The sequence below is a fragment of the Musca vetustissima genome, unplaced genomic scaffold, assembly GCF_032173495.1.
Source record: "Musca vetustissima isolate MV318-11 ecotype Yass unplaced genomic scaffold, APGP_CSIRO_Mvet_v1 utg3273, whole genome shotgun sequence".
In the NCBI taxonomy this organism is placed as follows: domain Eukaryota; kingdom Metazoa; phylum Arthropoda; class Insecta; order Diptera; family Muscidae; genus Musca; species Musca vetustissima.
The window spans coordinates 116,598-139,903 of NW_026887631.1; the positions used below are offsets into that span (position 1 = coordinate 116,598).

Sequence of the window (23,306 nt, forward strand, 5' to 3'; positions counted from 1 at the left end):
GATTTCATTTGTGGCTGACCTTGTGATTGAAAATGATAATTCAGTTTAGTTGTTCAGCAGTTTAGTAGCTGTCAGCAGTTTTGGCATCATATACCGCGGTGTACTGCACCTTGCTGTGTATTTTATGATATATTTATATCTTGGCAAATATGAAAACCAAAGAACTCATCAGCCGATTGTGGGTGATTTATCATTGTGTCGTTGTTTTCTAATGCAGTCGTCAATCAATATTTTATTTAATGGGCGAATGATTAATATTTTGTATTAATATCACTCATACGTCTAGCCTCATATAAACTAGGTGATGGGATTAGAAACTTTAAAAGCTCAATTGCAATTGTCAGTGACAATGGCGTAGAAGTTGACACTGTCGTCACTGCAACAAACACACACACAACAGAGCTTCCCACAACGAATTATCCTGGTCGTTTTTTCTGTTTTGTTTTGTCGTTTCATTTTGTTTTGTTAACGCACCTCCACGATTCGATTCTTTAATTCTTTGTTTTTCACCACAAATGAAGTGTTCGCATTTCATTTCAGTATAATTTGCGCGTTTTAAGCATTTACAGGCTTTGCGGGCTCGGTTCAATTTGCAAGAAGCGAAAAAAATATTCGCTATTCTCTAACTAAACATCCTGAAAGAAATCTTCTCCCAGACAAAGTGTGCGTGACTAGTGGTCATAACCCTGCTGGAAAAGGGAAATTTCCAAGTGCGATTTAATGATATGACATATATTGACGTCATTGCCGAAACTCTATAAATATGAACCACAAAAGAGAATCTGAATCGACTAAGTAAAATCCGTAATTCGCCACAATGTTGGGGCCATTACCGAACAATCAGTGAATAAATTTGATATTAAATCGATACATTTATACCAAATTGATTGATATCTGTTGATGTCGTCGTCGTTGTTGTTGTTGTTTGGCAGAGGGGAGGTGGCTGTTGTTGTTTTCTGGAAAATGTGAAAAATAAGGAATTATTTGTTTACACACTCGTTCGGCCAAGGGGCGCCTCTTGTATTATATTGGCGAATAATATATTGAATAGGCATACAAAACCATAACAGAGACCACAATAAGTTCGCAGCTATCGGCATAGAGGTCATTGTACTGCCTGCCCATTGTGAAGGGTAAGATTTTGTTGTTGTTGTTGTAAATAATGGGAAACAATATTCGTTTGGCCACTAAGAGCATAGTTCATGTTATGCCATTTCCAAAGAAGATTAAATTGGACAAATGTTATTTGCGTATATACTGTGAGGTGATAGGGTTATTTGTTAAGTATGAATTTATTCGGTTACAAACTGTCGACACGGAATATGTTATGTTCGCCAACATATGCTAGTGCAATATTGGTTTTCAAACCTTTAAATGTCTTATTTTCGTTACTAGGGCTGCGAACTTGGTACTGATCTTTTATTTATATATATTATAGGGTTGTGGTGGAATGCATAGTAAAGAAAATATATAGAAAAATTTAGATTTTTTTTTTGCAAATGGTCGGGTTGAATCTCAGTTTCTAGTTTTTATAAAAAAAAACAACTATTTATTAATGGAGAATGTATGGCATTGTCCGCCGAGGGGTAAGGCAGAGAAGACAATAGTTTCGGATCTCGCCACTGATCCTCATCAGTTCTTTTAGTTTTTTGTTGGGATATATATTTATTGCTTCTTTGCTCGAAAAATCCTTTCAAAAGTATATTGTGACAAAGCGAAGTACTTACGTTACAAGCTATAACACCTCTATGAGAAGTTCGTTGGTGCCTGACTTCGTGGTCAACAAGGCTTTTGCAGACAACTACAATATATTTCCCACTGCTATGTGTCCCACTGCTTATGTTTTGAACAACAAATACGCTTTCAAATATTATTTCGCCTTGGTTAACATTTCAATAATTGTATTTCAGTTTTAGTTGCATATTTTTAGGCTTTATACATTATCTATATTCCGTACAACATTTCCTAATAAATACACAAACAAAGAATAAAAACAAAACAACAATTATTAAATTAAATTTTCCTTTCTTTTCTACAGATAAACGCCATAAAAGAATCCCACGAAGTGCCATACGGAAGAAGAAATAAGAAACGTAAACAGTTGGACTTGGATTGGATAACGGCTGCACATTTACCTACATTCACACACACACACGTGCATGCATTCACAACAATTATTAACTACTGACTTATTGACTCGCAACCACAAACGGGATTTTTTTGCAAAACTTGTGTGTTTCAAACATCTTTTTTACATTAAAGAAGATACGGTAAAGAAAACACGCCAAAACAGAAAAACAAAAACAAAATATTACAAAGAAAAAAGCTTTAGGAAAGCTTACAGTGGAAATAGAAAATCCAGAAAGAGAGAACTTTGTGTCGACAGACACAACCAAACAAGAAAAGGTCGGACGAAACCGTTCAACGCATCATAACGAACTTCATACAGTTCCCGGGGAATTTGTATGAATTATTATCACGCAGAACACAGACCAACAAAATGGCAGATAAATTGAAAACGACCTCTAGCATATCGTCGAATACAACACAACAGGCTTCCACTGCTCGGCCCAATAGCAGGGAGGCGGAGCTGATGACCAAGCTGGCCGAACACATCAGCGACAGCTATCGAATGGTCAAGCATCGACAACATAAGTTGTACGATCTGACAAATCAAATGAAAATGCAAGATCACAACTCGGCCGCTGGTCGGTTGAGGGATGGCAAATTGTCGTCGGACGAAGAATGGCAGGAGGTGTATTCACCTAAAAACAAACTGAAGCGCAAGAAGACCCTCTCGGCGTCATTGACTTCAGTGACAGATTCTGTGAATCAGGAAAAACGTACTCGTATCGAGGGTATACAATTGAATTGTCGCGGTAAATTGAATCTGAAGGAAAATCAGAATACAAGCGCGGAAAATCAAAACCGAAAACAACATCCGCACCAACAACAACAAACACAAAGGCGTTCAGCCATAAATTTGGAAAAGCCAGAGAAATCAAATGGCAAACCTCCGTTGCCACCAAAAATCGCCAATCAAAGTGAAACTACGCCAAATGCCAAGGCGCCAGGAGTTACACCACCTCCGCCCAGACTCAAGCGTAAGCTTCAGGAGAATGTTCAGACAATACAAAAGTTAAATGCTCTGGCAGAGCAATTACGTTTGGAAATTAATGAACTTAAATCCAACCTGACCACCGAAAGGGGAGCTGTACGAGTGCTGAGGTAAGTCGCTAGTTACAATTTAAATTGTAATTAATATTTCTAGGTTGGGGACATAAAGTCGCTCATGTCAAAAATAAGATAAATTGATAAGATAAGATAAAAATAAGATGAATTAAATATAATATTCAACTGAGATGAGGATAAAATAATAATAATATTCAACTTATCTAGTAGAAATTTGAAATACAGTACGAATTCCTTCAAGTATCCTTTTGGGTTTAATAGCTGTTCGAACCATAACACCAATTTTCTGAATGGAAAATGTGAATATTGTGGGCTTATCTAATATCAGTCGATGTTGCCTACCCTCTGACCGTACAACTGTAATATAAATTTATTTTGATTTGTATTATAATGTTAACCATTTGGGGCAGGTACCAGAATGCCTATATATTGCATCTTTGGCGTCATCTAAATTTCAAAAGAAAGTTATTTGATGATCAGTCTAACCCATTTATTTTTCCCATTTTGAGGATATCTTGTTTAGACTCATTAAAGTTAATTAATTTTTAAAATTTCAATTTTTCGAAATCTATATTCTATATTATGAATGTACGTATATTATATTATGAATTTTATTTTCTAAGTGCTACATTTATAATATTCATTTCGATACTTTTAATAAAACAATTTCTTCCTTTTTCTTAGAGCTCAAAATGAAGCTGAAACTCGAAAATGGAAAGCCGAGGTAAAGAAACTGCAAAATGTTGTTGAACATTTGAAGAAAACTGGCGTCCCAAAGAAGACATCCGAGACATCCTCAACCAATGCAAATGCCGATAACTTGCCACAGGCCGCTGTGGGCGGCCTCGTTAACTATGAAATCCAAAGACTGACCAATGAAATTAATGCCTTAAAGGAAGCTAATAAAGCCCTGGAAGAAAAGAAAGTGGTAAGTCAAGAAACCGATGTAGTGCTCTGTTCAATGTGCTTTGTTGAAGTGTTGCCCAAATGTTTTGCATGCTGTTCGCATTACCTTGAACTTGAATCCATGTCCTTCTTGCATCCATGTCCTTCGTTTGTTGTCCTCCATTCGCCTCAAAATGCCACCCTTGCATTAATCATTTCCCAAAGAAAATAAACGCCAGCAATTAACAAACCCATAGCCCAAAAGCAGTAGGCAGCCTGAAAGTGGAACAACTGCAAAACTTCAGGTTCACTGTCGTCACGTCTTTGCAGTTGGCCATTCCGACGAGACCTTCGAAAGACAGCGCTCATCATACTGTCCCAGTAATGAAGATATCCGAATTCTTGCGAATTGCGTATCAATCTATTTATATAGCCCAAATAGGGTGATCCATAGGGTACGATATAGACGGCATGGAACGGAACAATGCACTGGGCCATGGCATGGTAACAGGGCTTTCCACCCAGTGAATGTTTACGGGAATTTGCCCGGAATACTGAAATGTGATTTTTCTGCAAATAGGCATAGGAGAGATTATTGCTGTCAATGAGTTCATTGAAAAAGGCATCGGGTAGGGGTACAATCTTTTGCCTCAGCATTGCCTCGGACGGTTTATGCAGATCCAAATAGCGATTCAGGTGTTTTATGTGCCGTGGCAATGTTGCCAGGGGATATTTAGATTCCGCCAATTCTTGCAGAGTATTTACATCCGGTAAATACTCTCGGTCCACAAGATTACTGGTCAAGTTGCCCTTGAATGCGGCCGATATGAGGAGACCATAGACTAGCCAAACATAAAAGAAGAGTCGTGCGGACATTCTGGATTTCTGTAGCTTGGCACGTGGTGTTGAAATAATGCAGGCCAGGAGGTCCAACAATAGCTTGTCGCCAGCGAAGATGTTCCGATAGATGAGTAAACAAAAGAGGTACGCCATGGCCAAACTGACGCAGATTAAAGCCCAAACACTGATACTGAAAGAACGAAACAGATTCCAAAATGACGAAGCTATCTTGGCCTTGGGTATCAGAACACATAGATCATCACGATTCAGAACAATGGTGTACTCAACGCGGCCATAAAAAGTTTCCAACGACAGGAAACGAATATTTGTGGCAACGTCGTCGATTTCATTGAAGGTCTCCTTGAAGCATAGATCCTCACTGATGGAATCATTGCCATAGCTTCCGATGCGCCTCACAATGGGAGTGGCATTCAGACGTTCCACTAAATATGTCGTCATGAGGCCATCGGTGCCCATGATGTTTGCATTACCATTTTGGAAAATCGTTCGAATATTATCCTGATAGAGGCAAATTTGCAAAGGACTTCCTCTCATGTTTAGCATATCCTTGGGATAGAGATTATCTAAATCAAAATGTCTGGGTCCCAAAGCAATGCGACGACTTAATTGTTTGGCGAATGGATCGTAACGATACACCAGAATATAGCGGTTCCTTGATTCAGTATAGATAACAACGACATTGAGTATCCACATTTTCCAGAAATTCTGAAATGTTGTCAGCAGCCATTTCTCCGTCACCGAGTGGGAGTCCTGAATCAAAATCATTATATAGGTCAAGTGTTTGGCGGCGGATTTCTTGCGAATTATGCTGAGATCCATGATTTGGGTTATGTCACGTAAAATTATTACCAGGTGGAGGAGAATGCCATCATCTGAGATGATTTTCAAATGTGAATATTGCTGATCATTTCTGAAAATTAAGGCACGGATAAATAATAAAAGTGGGTTGATATTACCAAAACACTGGCTGTTATACCTTAAGGCCACATAGGATATGCCGCAATCATTCAAATCCCTTAATATCTGTCCGGAATATCTCAGGGACAAATCCGTTTCATGGTAGACATGAACCACCTTCAGGTGAGATTTACAAAATACACCCTTTACAAAGTCAGTGAGATGGCAACGTTTTGGATCCATCCACGAGTTATTGAATGCCGCCGCATAGAAATGTTCGCCTGTGTGCTGCTGCAGCTGAGACGTGGAAATACAGCTGATTGCAATACCAAATAACCACAAAACCAGCCACATTGTTAACAACTAACTGGCCGAGGGAAGAATCCCAATAGCTTTTATATGCATCGCCTTTGTTAGAAAATTTCCTATCCGCTGCATTCGACTGGTTATTGGATATGCTTATCATCGTAATGACCAAATGTCATTCACTGGCTTATCATTGGCGAATCATCTTTTCAATTTATTTAATGCATGACTTCTGGAAGCGAAAGAACAAAAAGATGTCCAGTGTTTTATTGTCACTTTCCGAGTGAGGAGCTTGGTTACGCCTACGGGATGTTCTGCAACGCATTACTGCCAATCTTATTTTTTAATCCTACTAACATTGTTCGCATGCCAACAATAAACGCCTTCTCTATTTGTTTCATTTTGACAAGTTATGAATGTCCGTTCGTGAATTGTTTTTTGTTCGCTGAGAGTGTATCAAGGATATTAAAATTCCTTAATATTTTGGGGACCTTTCCTGCGATTTTCTGTTGTTGTTTTTTTTGTAGATTAATTGCGACGCTGATAGAAGAAAAGCAGCTGATATACGCGAATTAAAAGATTCTTATGAAATCCGATTGACTCAAATACAAAAATCTGCCAAAATTGAAATATCACGATTGGTAAGTTGTTGTTGTAGTTGTTTTGAAAAGCATTGAGAACAATTGTGTAAATATAAAAATTTTGTTGATGATATATATAATCTCATATGTATCGTATAATAAGAAGTCCTCAAAAGTTTTTTGTGGCGACGTAGAATTTTGTAGGTGAATAGTAAAGCTCCAAATCTGGATCCTAGAAAGGGGTTTATATTTTCAAATTGGAGAGTTTCAGATGGAAGGTTAATCACACTACACACTCTGCCATTGTAAGGTGGGTTTTAAAATACACAACTTGCGACTTATTTCTCGGATATCGATTTATTTGATAGATCGCTGTACTAAATATTACTGAAATCAAAGCATGTGGACATACCCTACCAAGGATTCTTGATTTCATATAATACAGTAAAATATTCCTGTTGTCATTCTGTTTTATTTACGATATACTTTTTCTAAACTAAATAAACTCCAATACAAGAAGGGAATCCGAAATGTACATTCTTCCGATTTCATAACGTCTTATTAAACATACTTTTCACTTTATAAGGACACAATTCGAATTACCTCACTCGAATATTTGTGTCATATTTTTTCATTCAGGTTATTGTGATCTCCTAAACATTCCTTTCCAAGTCATTGAACCCGATCTCTAATCACAAAAAGTCTATAGATTTTTTTTAATAATTGGACATTTTTATCGTCCTGTTACACCTTCAAATGTATCATAAAAATCCCTGCAATTTGGTTCTCATTGATGTCTGGCTTTGGCTTATTTGCCAATCGGAATGAATAGCCTGGGGTTTTCAACAACAAATTAGAGTTCATTCATATTTTGCTGTTCGAGCGAAGCAGGGAACAACAGACAGTTTGGATTTTTTGGACAATGGAGTTTAAAGTCTGCACAAGATACCCATGGATGTGCATACATAAATATGTGTATGTGGTGGTCGTCTTGTGGCGGTATGTCTGGACATAAGTGTCCATATGAATGAATCAGAAACGAAAAAAACCGGCAAAGGCAAACATTTAGGATAAATCGAATCAAAATATTTTCTCACGTCGTTTTTTACGACTTTGCCGTTTTTTTTTTTGTTATTGTGCGGAATAGATGAATGTATGGGTGATTGGTAGGAGTTTTTTGTTGGTGGTTTTCCTAAGCGAACGCATAATTTTGAACTGACCACATGTGTGTTTCGTTTGACTTGTTCATAGTGCTGCATATTTAGCAACATTGTTCGACAAATTGCGTAAACTTTGGCCAATAAGGACAAGACCTTTAAGCCACAGCATTTAACAGTGTGTACTATTGGCTGAAGGTGGGAACTATAAAACATGGAATTCGAATACGTTTGTAGATTAATATTGGCGGCACTTATTTTTTTATAAAAAACCAATTCATATTTGTTTTCGAACATTTTTTATTAATATTGTATTTCTCTTCTATTTCTTTCTACCATTATAGCTAGAGGAAATAAAAACCAAAGAACGTAATATTGGGCAACTGAAAAAGGATTTACAGACATTACAAAACTCAAAGAGTTTTACCAGCAGAAATGCAACGACAAATAAATCAAATATTTCAACGAATAAAACGACGACGCTTAATTTAGATAAAAAACCAAAGATTAGTACTAACAACTGCAACAGCAACAACAACAATAATAATAATAGCAACAATGCAACTACATCAAGTAGTAGTAATAATAATAATGACAAAACCCAGATGCTGCCACCTAGCGGTGTTTGCTGCAATTGCAAACAGCAAATGCCGCCGCAACAGCAGCAGCAACAACCACCACAAACGGAAATCCGCCAAACAACATCGTCTAACGATGTTGCATCAAACATCCCCATCACACCTGTTAAGGAAGAATGCAACGTGGAAACAAAAGAGAAGGAAACCCAAACAGAGTTGGAAAACTCCGAAGAGGTGAGTTCGGAAATATTTTTGTGTTTGTTTTGTATTTTAGAAAAATGATGGTTAGAGGGTTTATTTTGATCTAAAAACAACTGTAAAATATTTCAACGTATATATATATATATATTTTAGATTATGACTGAGATTTATAAAAACAAATCATGCTATTTTGTTTTGTGGAGGTCTTCGGAATTACTGTCTAGTCCCGAGGTGGGTCATTTTTATGCCTTCAGCCTTATGGCTAATGATGGTATATACACTTTGATACGGTGAAAATATGTCTTACCGAAATATTGGTTTTTGATCCCATTTTTTAGACCAAATCCGTTTTAGAAAATTTGAAATCGATTTACAAATGTCCGTCCGTCTGTCTGGCCGACTGGTGCGCACTATAACTCTCAAAGGGAATAATCGATTTCATCCAAACTTTACACATCTTGATATTTTTTCCAAACTTAGTTCAAGTTCGAAGACGGGGAATATTGGCCAACTCCTTCTGGCGTGCAAAAAAATTTTATAATATCATGCGAACGAACTATCCCATTTGAACCAAACTTTGTACAACCTATTACCTTTACCAACCGTAGATGAAGCCTAAAGATCGAACCCATTGTCCACTCCCATGGTACCTCTCCCACAAAATGTAATAATTTTCAATATTTATAAAACCAATATATATTTAAACCAAATTTTGGGAAATCTTTTAACTTTACAATGCCTAGATCAAGTTCTCCCCCAGAAAGGGTCATTATTTTATAAATTTGTAAATTTTATTAAATTGTACCAAAATTAATAACCGATTTGATCAACATTAAATCTGAAACCTCTTTGATAAAAACATACCTTATATATAAAAAAACCCTGTGTGTAATTCCGCAAACCATCAGAAGGAGTTGAATGATTATATTTTATATTTGATTTACAAAATTTCAACATGTTCACACTTTGTGGGAGAGGTTGTGCAAAGTTTAAGTCAAATCGGATAGAAATTTCATATCTTCGAAATTGATTTAAGTTTTTAAGAACTATTGCGATGTGCAAACTTTAGAACAAATCGGTTAATTCCTTCGTTAGTTATCGTCTCAGACAGACGGACATTTGCAAATCGACTCTAAATTCTCTGAAACAAATTTAAAACCAATATTTAATGAGGATATTTCCATCCTCATTAGCCAGAAGGGTATACAAATATGTCATTTTTCAGTAAGGGCCATATCAGGCAATATTGTAGTTTAGATCTCGTCACAAATTCTCATTAGAGCCCCTAGTTTTCTGAATAAGTCGTGTCTTCACCCATAAATCAGTCATAATCTCATAATAAAAGCATTAATAACACCTAAAACAATAGGAACCGTCGAACAACTCTGTTCGTAATGAAATCCATATACGTTATTGAAAACTTAGATTTGTATGTAAGGTATCATTCCCATATACACGAAACTCACCACAAACCAAATAGCTATGTACGGTGTTGTTCAAACATCGAAAAGCCGGTTTTCAACCCCAACATCATACCAAACACATTACCGTTGTTTGACTCTTCAGCTGTTTTGGTCGGCTCGGTTTTGTTGAATGACTGGCTGCATTGTTTACCTAGCCGAATGCCAATGCCGATTCAGTTGTGTTTGAGAATTTGAGCTGAGTTTTTGTGAGTACGGGTCGTCAGGTGCGCATGCGTATGGCGCGAACATTTTTATCGACAAATGCTAATGAATCTTCAAATCAAGCAAAACAGAAAAAAAGTGAAAATTGATTGTTCAATTATGGCAAATTAAAAGAAAAGAATAGTAAAACAAAAATAATAAAAAAATTGCAACAAATTAACAGCATTTACGATTGTCATAAAAAATAGAGAATTATATATAGAAGAGTGCGATTTTGTTATTTGAATTTCTAAGCAAAACAAAACCAAAAAAAAAGGAATACCATTTGCGAAACGTTTTTCTTTTGTTGCTGTTATTATTTATTTATGGGCCAATGTTATGGTCCGCTGCTCGGTTGGCCTTTAAAGCAATTCAAGACCTATTAAAAAAATAATAAAATAAAACTAAACGGGCGAAATCCACACAAAAAAGAACCAAAGTTGTCTTCGTCTTTGTTTGTGTTTCTTTTGTATTGAACGAGAATAAATTGAATATTGCAAAACGTCAATGAAGAAAAAAAAAAGATTCTCGTGGTGCGTTCAAAAACATTTGTGAAATTCAATACCAGTAAGACAAGTTTCTTCAGTAAATCACATTAAAAAGGCGGTAATAAGATATTCCGAAAAAATATAAAACAACAACAACGAATACAAAACAAGTGCATTTTTAGCCACCAAAACAATTGAGGTGTTTGATGTGCCTTCAAACAAAATGTGTGTACGAAGCCTTTTACTCGGTGCATCAGTCTGCGATACACCTGCATAAAGATTGAAGAGCGGAAGAGAGGGAGAACAAGATAAATCCCAAATAAACAAACATTTCCATTCAGTGTTTATCTTTTTTCTTCAATTTCAAGAGCAAAGTAAATGCCACTCGATCGTTTTATTGTTGAGTAATTTGAGAGGTTCCATTCGTGTGTCCGTGTGTGTGTGTGAGAATATGTGTCTGGAATTTCAATAATCATCGGATTCCTGTTTTCGGGACTCATTTGGTTTCAATGTTTGTTTTTTGTACGAAGCCTTTCTTCGTTCGTGATGCTACTTTAAATTGTTTCACATGGCTGACTGCCTGCCAGCCAGCCTGCCTGTTTGTCTGTAATGTCATACTTTTACATGCGGTTTCCATCACAGGCTTCACATCACTGGTCGTCGTCATTCCTTCCACTGCCGTTCCTTGCCATGGGGGACACGCATACATATAATCGTCAACATCTTAATGACATAGGATTTATGTTTTCCTGTTTATGTTGTGAGTGCTGCAACGCAATGCGAAAGGCACCTGCAGGTTTTCCAAACATGAGAGGATGACAAAAAAGGATCTATTTTAGGGTTTTGTGTAAACACAAAATTATTGTATAGCTGAAAGGTTCTTCCTACTAGTGAATATTTTTCAATTGATTGTAATGACATATGCATTTACAAGCGGAAGCTATTATCACTTCTGATGAGGATTTTAATTCTAAATATTTTCTGGGGTGTCATAGTACATGGAACTGAAGAATTGTATATGATGATTTGCATAACATTTGTTATACCCTCCAGCAGGAGAAAAGTTTTCAAAATTCTTAAAATCGGTCGAGACACTTATATTTCTCTCTGATTTTGCTCTTCAAACTTATAATGACAAATGATCGACAAATCTGGTGGAAATACGATTAGAACCATAAAAAATACATACTATGAGGCGGAGTCATTATATGGGGCTATTTCAGAACATGGACATACATTCACAATTTTCTGCAATGCGTTCTTATACCCTATGAAAATCTGAAATGTTTTAAAAATTAGGCAAGAACCATTAAATTGCTTTTAATGGTGAGGGGACTGTACCAAGATTCAACTTCTTCGGGTGATAAATGCGATTAAAACTTTCAAAAATTGGTCTGTACTATATAGTGGCGATATCCATCGGGATTTTGAACAGGCAGACATCATATGCTCCAAATGTGATGGAGGAACGTCGGTGCCATATCGGCGGATCTAACATTATTGGAAACGTTATATGATCGAAGGATTATTTGGTCCGCTGTCCACAATTATTTCCAAATAGAAATGTTAATTGTGCATCGATGACAATTCCGATCTATTAAAATAATTTATTTGCAAGTTGAATAAATAGAATGATTGACGAAATCACTTAGTTTTATTCTAATCCGCTATGTATGACGATCAGAGAACCACAATTTTAGTCCGGAACCAATCATTAGTGTACTGATTACAAATTCCCATTCATTCATGAATTGTCACAACAAAAACAAAAAAATACAGATGCTTCTGAATTGTTGTTAATTAATGACTCAATTACACAGCAAATTAGCAAAGCTTCTAATGAATTGTCATTTTCGAGCGATTGAAATGTGCAAAAGTATGAATCAAATCTTGAAAACCACAATAGAAAACATTTCCAGCATTCTTCGCCTGGAAAGTGAATCATTCATAAAAAACACAAATACCAGTCATAGTTGGCAAGGTGTTTTTTTTTTCGATTTTACCTGACCCAGTCAACAGCTTTACGCTTTTTTATACAGTTTGCTTAGAAATAAAACTGTTAATTCGCTTTGTTGTTGCTGTTGTTGTTTTTTATGTGTTATCAACTGTCGAATGAATTCCCATAGTCTGGGAGTTTATTTGAAAGTGAATATCCAAACAGATTAAATTGCTTAGCAGAATAATTTCGAAATCTTTTGAATGAGAATCACTTTAGGCCTTCTCTCTGTAGAGAACAAAACAAGCCAAGCTTGAAGTATGACCACATTAATGCTACTGTTAAAGATATCCATTTCATAGCCCAACAACCTTAAATTACAATAAAACCCTGCGTATCTAAGCTATGCGTGAATGGTTGTGTTCGGGTTGGAATTGTTACTTGATGTGTCTGTCGGGCATATAACAGATCTTCGGCATCACTCGCGCTCTACATCAAACGTATCAGATGGTGAGCTGTGAGATTTTGATATTGCCACACCGAAGTGACCAAGTAATGCCAAAATTTGAGCCAATTCCCACTGACACGATGAACCAAGAGCGAGCATTTCTTTGGCATGGTTTTTTTCTTCTTCTAAAAAATCCCCTCCCTCTTTGCGAAAAAAAAAAACGGAAAAGTTGTGATTAAGTAATGCGCTATAATGTGCGGTTTGAATGATATGAGTACAACTACCAGCAATGTGTAAGCATTTGTTAAACAAAATGCTATTAACATAGATATACACGACGACGACGACTGGTACTACGAAGAAAAAACACACTGCAACTCTATTTGCTGCCTCCGCCTCATGGGGCTACTGTAAAGACCAACTAACCCAGCCCTGGCCGGCTACCTGGTCATGTATGAGTATGTCATTACAGAGGTATTAAGAAAATATTTTTTTGTTTATTTTGCAAAAAAAATATATAGGGAGTGGGGAGGGCCCCCTTTGGGGAATATTGACAAACAGTCAGTCTGACCGGCCGTCCGTCCGTCAGTCACTAACTAACCAATCGCCCGATTGAGGTCAGTGAAAAGTGTTTAGTTTGTAGAAAAAGCACAAAACATTTAAACCGCCACCGAGAAGAGTATTGGTTTTTGAACGTCTGTCTCATTGAAAAAAAAAACGAAACAATAACAAAAAGTTTTTCTTTTCGTTGTTTCGTTGTTGTTGTTGTGGTTATTGGCTTCCACCTTCTTAATTAAGTTTTGGCCAAAACGAAAGATTTGTTCATTTAGCAAAATATTTAACGTTGCTAACAAATTAGCTCTGGCCAGGGATGGAAAAGTGCAATTTCAAAGAAAAATTTTTGGAAGAAATATTTATTAACAAATATATTAAGTTGATATGTGGCTTTATAAAAATTTAGGACCAACATTTATTTGCAAAAACACTTTTTGAAATTTTTGCATTCATTCTATGTTGTAAACCGCATTTTCAACCTGCTACAACCGACATTTACTTTATGTAGAAACTATTTTTCAAATTAAACCTTTGATCTTTAATTTAATACATTTTTTATGTAATAATATTTAATAATTTAGGTAGCCAGCTTAAAAACAACAAGCTTTTTTTTTTTTTAAAGTGGGTTATGGTCACATTGATTACTTTCGGGAAAGGCAGAGAAGAAAAAAAAAAAAATTACGAGAGTTGAAGGACTGCCAATCTTCTCAATTCTCTCACCGTCAAACTACAGAATTGACATAATTAAAATTGCCTAATGTACATTAAAGAAAACTAACAACAAATTTATAGATCATATTTTTTTAATTGCAAATTTCCATCTCTGCCTTGGGTATTATTACCAAATATGTAAACAGAGAATATGTACCCCGATATAATAAAGAAGAAACCCCTTTTTACCACTCACACACGTACATAGACACACACACACACACACTTCTCTCTTTCTCCCCTTCCTTTATTCCTTTCGTTGTAATAATGAAGCTGTAAAAGTGCACTTGTCACAATTCAAAGCACACAAAATCAAAAAACAAAACAACGGCAACACAAACAAACATGATAATACAAACAAATGTGTTTTCTCACCTTCGTTCGTTCTTTCTTTCTCTATTGCCATGTTCCCCCATTTAGCAATATAATGTTCTCTAACAGACAAATATAAAATCCCAAAGTTGTTAAACATCCGACTTCGTACTAAAACGAAATAAAAAGCCGGGTTAATAAAAACAAAAAAGAAAAAAATAAATAAAAAATCTTCAAAAAAAAAAAAAAAAATACCAGGAACCGGGAGGTTTTCAACTCTGATGGACAATAAACTCGGTGATTATTTAATTTGTTAACAAAAAATGGAAAAGAAGAGGTGTGACAAAAAAACAAATAAACGGATAATAATAATGTACTGACATTTAACAATGAAAATTAAACAATATATCGTTTTTGTTGGTATAAAATAATTTAACATTATTTGTATCATTATTGAAAATAAGTTCATAAGACATATAGTACAAAAAGGAGTAACGGCCATCCTTGAAGAGGATGATCTATAATAAACATTGGCAATCATGTATTTACAAATGGATTTCCACGAGACCACAACAACAAATGAAATAAAGGTAGGTCTGGACTCAAAATATATTATATATTGGAAATTTGGGTTCTAGTGTATAGACGAATCATGAGCGGTGGCTTCCCACACTGTAGTGGTAAAAATTATGAAATCGATTTTCCCGCTATTGAAAAGCTTCATAAATTTTTGTTATTGGAAACCAGTATCGATTTTTTAATCCAACGGTATTAATTAATATGTTCACTGTTCCATTCTGGTTTAATTTAGTTTTTAAGGTATAGAAAATACTCCACTTCAAATTACTTAAATCCATAACATCAGATTAGATGTGTTTTTTTTTCTATACAATATTTGTCAAATCGACAAATATCATACTTGCAAGTTCTGGAACATTTTAAAATTAAAAAAAAAGAGTATAAATGACAAATAATAATGTGTTTGCGATCTTTTGCAGCAAATTGACTTATCGCAGTTCATCATCATTATAACGGTCATATAATAAATATAATTATAATTATTTTATACGATTACATGTGGGTCAAGCAAAAACAAAAATAAACAAACAAAAAACTACAAATTTATCTGATAAGCGTATCGTATACAACTTCTTCACTTCACAAATAAACATCTGCAAATGCCAAAATAAAGTGGTCAATAACTTGATTACACTGGCATTTATAGACCATAGCCCCGGGGCCGGCAGGGAGAATGGGGAGGGTTAGTGGTGGTGGTATATGTTATTGCAAACAGCAAATAAAGAAAGACAATAAGAAAGATAATCTCGAATTGAAGGCTGGTTTTGTTTGTGGTACTCTTGCTTAACCTGAAATTGAGTGATTACTCCGTGGGATTGCCTTTCACCTTTGGCTTTGGTGTGCTTAATTTTTAGCACATTCACATACACATGTACACACAATTGTGCCGGTATGCGATTATATAATTTGGTATGGGTATGGGTTAATATTTAGGGCAATTTGAGGTGAATTGAGGGATTTGCAAAAAAAAACTCTAAAAAAGACCACAATGAAAACAAATGCCAGATTAATTTGAAGTTGTCATTTTTTTATGAAAGGTCACCACAAATGAGGGGGCTAGCCTCAAGGTTTCCAATCGAACAGGTTGTTTTGTTTTCCATCTTTGGCATAGATTTTGCTAAACGATTTCGATGTGTGGCTGTCATGTAAACACTGGCGATGTTTCTTTTCTTATTTATCATTTTTATATATATTGCGGCCCATTCATAATTTAACGGTTGTTTGTCGTTGTTTCTTTACAGCTCATAAATTTCTGTATAGATCTGTTTTATTGCCAATTTTTTAATCACAGCCAGCTTTCTTTCTATCTCGAGTTTTGCCCTAACATCTTCATAATCAACATCGTGAAGCGTAAAAATTGGACAAGAAGAAGAAAGTCAAAACAAAACATGAAAATAAAAACCTACCAGAATTAGCATTGGCCATTCTTTCAATCGACCACAAAGCCAGAGCTGTAAAGTTTCATAATTATTCAAATAACCGAATTGAACGGTACCTGCTGTAGCTGCTGTTAGATTCGTATTTAGTTTCGCTTTTAATGGTGGTCGGCCGCTGACTCGGTTCGCTGTTATTTCGTTTAACTGAAATTGAATTTTAATAAAGAAGTTATTAGCCATTGCCGGTGATAGGTATGGCGTTAATCGCTGTAGCTACCTATCCAGCAATGGTTGTTGAATTTCTTTCTTCTTTTTTTCTATTTTTTTATTGTTTTACGTTTCTTCTTTTTCTTATTTGTTGTTAATTTCATTTTCTATGCAATTTATCACTTTTGCTGGGATTTCTAGATATCATTATCACCATCCGAGATGTTGCCGTCATTACGATGACAATGGCGGTAATGAAGATGGGATTGAAAATGTCGGCAATGTTAATAATGGCTGGTTATTTTTTACTGTTTTTGTTATTTTTGTATTATTATTAACCGTTTGTTATTACCATTATTTGTATAATGTGAATGAAACATTTCCATAAAACAACTATGCATATTTGTTAAATCGCATATGCATACATGTGTAAGTGTGTGTGTGTGCAAGTGTACTTATACGCGATGACTTACCGAACCAACTTATGAACAAAAAGAGTCGTGCGAAAGCTCAAATCAGTTTTCTTTTGTTTGGTTTGCATTTAAAAAAATGTTTATAAAATTTATCGTTTACGTTTGGAGGACTGGCTGTTTATACATACAAACATATTTGCATGCATGCATGTGTGCGTGTGTGTTTATGATGACGTTTATGTGCATTCTTCAAAGTCAACAATAGTTTCAAGTACATCCACCCACCAATCGGTTCACATCAAAACAAATCAAACAGCCACAGCAAGCAAAGTTATTCGATGATCCGTTTACAATCGTCCATATAGTTGACTTATCTTCGTCATGAGGTGGTAATATTTAAAACAGTGTTGGGCAAAATTAAATTGAGAGCAAGTGTGTGCGAGCGTAACTGAGAATTCACCATTAAAAACCACTGACGTAAAGAGAAAGAAAGAGAAAATGTGTTTTTATGCCTGATTTAAAACTATCAGGTGTTTATCATGTAGAAGATGGGGCTACAGGGAGCTACAGTAGATGTATTAATTGTAGAGAATGTGTCAACTTTTCTGCTGGTTATTACTACCAGAATAATATAATTCATCATGAGGGCTACAAAAGAGGGAATCAGAGATCTTACATAGACGGCCACTTAGTAGCCTACTTTATAGTAAACGACTAAATGGTCAATGCTGCTCATGTATGGGTACTAGTGTCCCTGGTTATAAACTCATTCCCTTTTTTAAAGCTATTTCATATGGTTGATTCTCAGTTACTCTCACACACTTGTATTTCTTGAGCAATTTTCGAGCATCCCTAAACAGTGTTGTGTTTAAACCAATTTTCAATTGGGTTCGATGGTTTGGATATTTTGGTCCATATTTATGTTTAAATTTAGGAGTAATCTGTTTGAATGTTGAACCGAAAATTTAGTATTAGTCTCAATGGTTCGATTTTTTTTTTTTGAACGGCAACACTACCCCTGAATCAAATCATCCCCTGTAGAATTACTGAATCTGCGGAGAATATCTGCAGTAGTCAAGTATTGTCTATTTATTATTATACAACGTTACAGTTTACGGAGGTCATTTAATCCACACTAGATCACCAATTAAATAGTCTATTCCTGATAAGACGGAGACTGTTGTCGTGTACTTCACCGTACACTACTAGGGGGTCGTACTCTCTATTAGAGACAACTGTTGGGGTCATCTATTCCATGAATGATCTCTGAGGACTTCAAACCTCTATCAATTGATAATCTAAAAAAGAATATACAATAAATATTTCCAAACCAAATTATGTTTAGGGACAACAACAAAAAATGTATATGATTCACATTCACGCCATCCATATCATTGTCACAGTGGGGAGGAAAACAAATAATTAAAAATCAAAGCGCATGCGCTCACTTAGCTTCGCAAACCAAATTTGCTTTCCGCCTTTTTTCCATTAAAAAGTTTTTTTTTTTTTTTTGTTTTGCAATAATCGACGTGGAGACCAAATAAAGTTAACGTTTATTTCTTTGGAAATAAAAAAAATAATAATAAACAATAATAATCATGGAGGTGGGCGAGAGGGCCGGGTACAATGTGACATCCAATGACTAGGAAACCTACATGTGTGTGTGTATGTGTGATGAGTATACATCATATCGGCTAATATGTTTGGCTTGAATCATGATTCTGCAGATGCTTTCGCCTGTGTCACGGCAACATTTGTTGTTGCTGTTGTTGGTTTTGCTTTCGTATTAGCCAATTCGTTGCAATCGATCGACACAGACCGACCAACCGTCCGATCAATTCGATTGATTGTTCGATAGATGTTGCATCATGACCTCGCCAAACTCATCACATTTGAAATCTTTTTGGTGTCAGACCAACACTAACGGTCACGATGATGATGATAATGCTATAATAACGGCACACAAGAAAAAAATAAGACGAATCAACCTGGAACTGGCGATGTCGACGGCGCTGATGTTGAAATGCATTCATTGGCCAAGACGATGCATCTTTCTTTTGTTTTGTTTTGGTTTGGTTTTATTGTTATCGCTGTTGTTGTGTTGACACTGGCTGTTGTTGCCGGCAACTTCTATTTCAGCTTTATTCATTTATTACAAACTCGTCGTTTAGATATTACGATTGGTTGCTGGTTGGTGATGGAAAATTAAGGCCTACTTAGGTTAGGTGATTTTTGTAGCTGTTGTATTTACAATATTAATATGTTTTGAGTTTTAATTAAAACGATCTGCAGTTTTATATAAATATATCATATGAAATGCTCACAATTTGGTGGTGGTATTGTCTAGTCTAAAGTCCTCTTAAGTTTTTATATTATTATTTATTTGGTAAACATTAGACGGTGTATGTAGGAATATCTTTGCATTATCTGATGGAAAGTGCGTGTTGTCCAGAGGTTTCTTTTTTCGTCTTCTTCTGTTTTTTTTTTGCGTTATAAGCCACGACTATTAATTGCTACAAGCCTAAGCGTGTTAATATCATGTGGCAGTTTGCTTGGTTGGGTCATCGCTTTAAAAATATATGCAATAATGTTTTTTTTTTGCCTCTTTTTTCAGTGGAATTTTTTTCTGATAGATTTTGTTTCTTTTGAAAATTGAAAGTTTTGCTTGGCATGATGACATTGAATTAAAATAATTTTATGAAAGTAAAATTTTTAATAATAGTGATGAAGATATTGGGCTTCAGTGATGTATTATAAAAAAGTGGTGGAAGAACGAAGGTTAGAGACGGAAGAATATATACAAAATATAAAAATTTGGACCCGTTTTTGGCACTGTGCGCCACAAAAATATAACTTTGTTCTTTGTTTTATGTTATGGAATTGCAATTCTCTATCGAGAATGGTACCTTGTTATTTCAATTTTGGCATTTCATTTGACAACATTGGAGCCCGTTTACTTATATTTTTACTGGTATAAAATCATCACGTTAGCCTTTGCTGTTTTTTATATTAATGCTCTCAAATGTTGTCGAGTGCTTGGAAATTTTAATATGTCATTTATTTGAATTTAGGTTTTAATCGCCAAAGCACCATTCCCTCTAAAAGTGCAATGTTGTCGACATAAATCTCAAAGCCCTACAGCTATGACAAATTGCCAAAAACCAAAAAGAAATCAGAACATCCACAACAACATCAAAGTGAGAACCCATTACAAATCTGTCACACTGGGTAAGGGTATGGAACAATAGAGCATCATGAGACGACAACTGTGTCTGTTTGGACCACCTTGACTTGCCTATGGTCTATAAATCAGACAGAAAAAGAAAGTAAATTATGTTGGCCATTTAAAAAAATAAAATCTCACTTATATAGCTCTTGAACAAAAACAACAACAAATACATCTGAACTTTCTGAAGAGCATAACTGAATGACTGAATTTGGAGATGCTGGAAGAGATGATTGTTACCGAAACAGTTAAAACACACACACACAATAGTTATTAACAATGACAAATCTATGAAAGGTCTTCATTGTAAATAAACAATAACAACGGCGACGAAAAAATTAGTAAGACAATGGCCAAATGGAAAAACCCCTCAAGATTTCATTCAATTCAAATTGTTGGCTGAATGGATGGTAAGCATGACAAAAATAAAAAAGATCATTGCCTACCGCATACGAGCGGCTTTAAAAAAATCCAACATCTACAGGCTTGTTGACCAGCCGTTTAGCCACTTGCATGCGTGTGAAAAAAGTTTGGGTTTTTTGTCGAAGCCGATCTACGATTTCCATTTTCAGCCCCATTTATTGTTTATGAGCTGATATTTTCGATATTCAATGCAATAACTTTTAGTTGTATCTTATAGCTGTCACTTATGCGGGGTGGGGCGGTGCGGCGTGGTGTCTTTCAGTCTGTCACACTGGCAGATTGAGACTGACGGCGTGACTTTATGTTTTGTCTCCGAGTTTCGGTTACACGACAAAAAGATCTCAAACTCCCACGGTCGACTTTAAACTACTTGGCTGTGTTTCTATTCTGTATGTGTGGTTTGTCTTGTTTACATGTGTGTGGCCGGTCTGGCTCTATCTGACACTCCACAGCTTTGGAGCACTTTTCTTTGACGTTTAGTAATTGTCTTGCCATAATCGATATGCAAATGAAATCAAAACATATTTGTTTTTTTATTATTGTTTCAAATTGTAATTGTTGGGTTATTTGGAGCTATTAAATGTAACACTTTTCGCTCCACCGACTCCCCCAACTTCACTCGCCCTGTTGTCGTTGTAATGTTGTTTTCTTCGAAACTATGAATGGAGATTTATTATCTTTCAATCTTCTAGGCCTACAAGAAAAAGTGTCAATAACCTTTTGTCCAATGGAAGGTGACTTACAAGTTTTTTTGTTTTCATTATTTTAATTGGAGACACGTACGCCCATAAACAAATTATTTTTTGTTTTACACTCGACATAAAGCAAATTATTTATTATTTGTGTGGAATTAATTTCTATTAAGAATATCTAGGAGATTCTTAGAAAGTGTTTATGAATGGAAAATGGGATATTAAACAAACAGGCAATCAACTCTTATATTTCATACTAAACAATTTTAAAACCTTTTGAAAAGGTTTAAAAGTTCGAAAAATAATCTGTTGAAGTTTCAAATATGTTGGGCGCCATTATTTGTGTATTGGAAATAGTAAACTGTAAAGACTAGATTTTCGTGGAAACGCTAGTATAATAGTGTGTTAATCTGTTGAGGGATTTGGGAGTCGAATCCAGGGCAATATACGAAGGAAACTGGTATCTGGAGGTTAGGTTAGGGAATGATAATATAATATTTTGCATTCTTAAAATTCGGATTTAAAACAATAAAATTGAAGTTCAGTTCAAATTTCGATACAATGAAAATCGTTGGGCGCCACTTTTTTTATTTTTTCATTCGAAAAAAGGGCTTGGCATTGTTTCAATGAATTTTCAAATATCTGCACTTCTAGTGGGTGCAAACAGAGTGCAATTGTCTTCAAAGAAATAACAATAACAATAAAATTTGCATCGAAATCGGCCGAACGTAATTATCAACCCCATAATGTTGATCGTTTTGTTAAAATATCGGCATAATTATGACATGAATTGAAAATCCCAAAAAGTGTATTAACATATTGCATGTGAACAATTGCATTTGTTGCAGTTGTTGTTGGTGGTGAGGTAATTTATAATTTTTATGCTTATTTGTTTACCTGTCAGTCAGTCGGTCGGTCAGTTTGAATAAAGAGTTGTGCAGATTATTTAGTTTTTTTTCTGGCTTTAATGAAAAATGAGTGTTAAAAACCCATTTATGTTTTCATAACCCTGGAATGCATGGCTAACGGCCAGCCATGTTGGCGGTGGGTTGCATGCGTCTTTCTTTCTTTCGAAGACATTGCATAATGTGTTATCAAGCATGCAGCAGCAACAGCAGTTGTTGATACTGAAGAAGAAACTTGCTGCTGGCTTTCAAACTGCATTATGGAAATTTGCATAATAATATTCGGCCTGACAAAAAGATAAACATTAACAAATATTAAATGGAAAAAAACGCATGCCTTAACTTAATGAAAGGGCCAAGTGAATTCCAATGCATCCAACGCCACGAACCACAGCACGCACTTCACGCAAAAGCCATCGCAAGCGAAATTATGCAATGGAACAAACACTAAAATTAAAAAAGAAAAATAAATAAATACACAACTAAATAAATAAATAAATTATGTTGAACGAAATGTCGGCTTGTATTTGTTTTTGTGTAATTATAAAGAAATTTGTAAGGTTTGTTTATTTGTTAACATGTCAGCAGCAGTTATGTCCATGCCCTCCCTTTCTTCATCTGCACTGCCGATCAAACACACAAAAAATATATATTTAAGACGGTTAAACCGCTACAGGCTATCAATTACATTACAAATTCAAATTGAAATTGAA

At 35.4% G+C, this 23,306-nt stretch overlaps 2 protein-coding genes across 2 annotated transcripts in view; one reads left to right on the top strand and one right to left on the bottom strand.

The window, feature by feature from the left end:
• Positions 1–2,500: 2,500 nt before the first annotated feature.
• LOC133335272 (repetitive organellar protein) overlaps positions 2,501–23,306 on the top strand; it is a 67,917-nt gene continuing 47,111 nt past the window's right edge. Inside the window, exons 1-4 of the mRNA XM_061543561.1 lie at positions 2,501–3,228; positions 3,877–4,120; positions 6,669–6,782; positions 8,224–8,691. Coding sequence (XP_061399545.1) covers positions 2,501–3,228; positions 3,877–4,120; positions 6,669–6,782; positions 8,224–8,691 — 1,554 coding nt within the window. The remainder of the gene's footprint in view (positions 3,229–3,876; positions 4,121–6,668; positions 6,783–8,223; positions 8,692–23,306) is intronic.
• Positions 4,267–6,189, bottom strand: LOC133335321 (uncharacterized). The gene is made up of 2 exons (XM_061543609.1): positions 5,915–6,189; positions 4,267–5,848 (listed from the first exon to the last, which is right to left on the bottom strand). The coding sequence occupies exons 1-2, from the start codon at positions 6,187–6,189 to the stop codon at positions 4,267–4,269; spliced, it is 1,857 nt and encodes a 618-aa protein (XP_061399593.1).

Bases quoted from the DNA above. Each gene is read 5' to 3' on its own strand.
- LOC133335321 (XM_061543609.1), bottom strand. From the start codon at position 6,189: ATGTGGCTGGTTTTGTGGTTATTTGGTATTGCAATCAGCTGTATTTCC. The intron at 5,849-5,914 runs GTATAACAGCCA...CTTAATTTTCAG, and splicing joins ATATCCTATGTGGCCTTAAG to AAATGATCAGCAATATTCAC.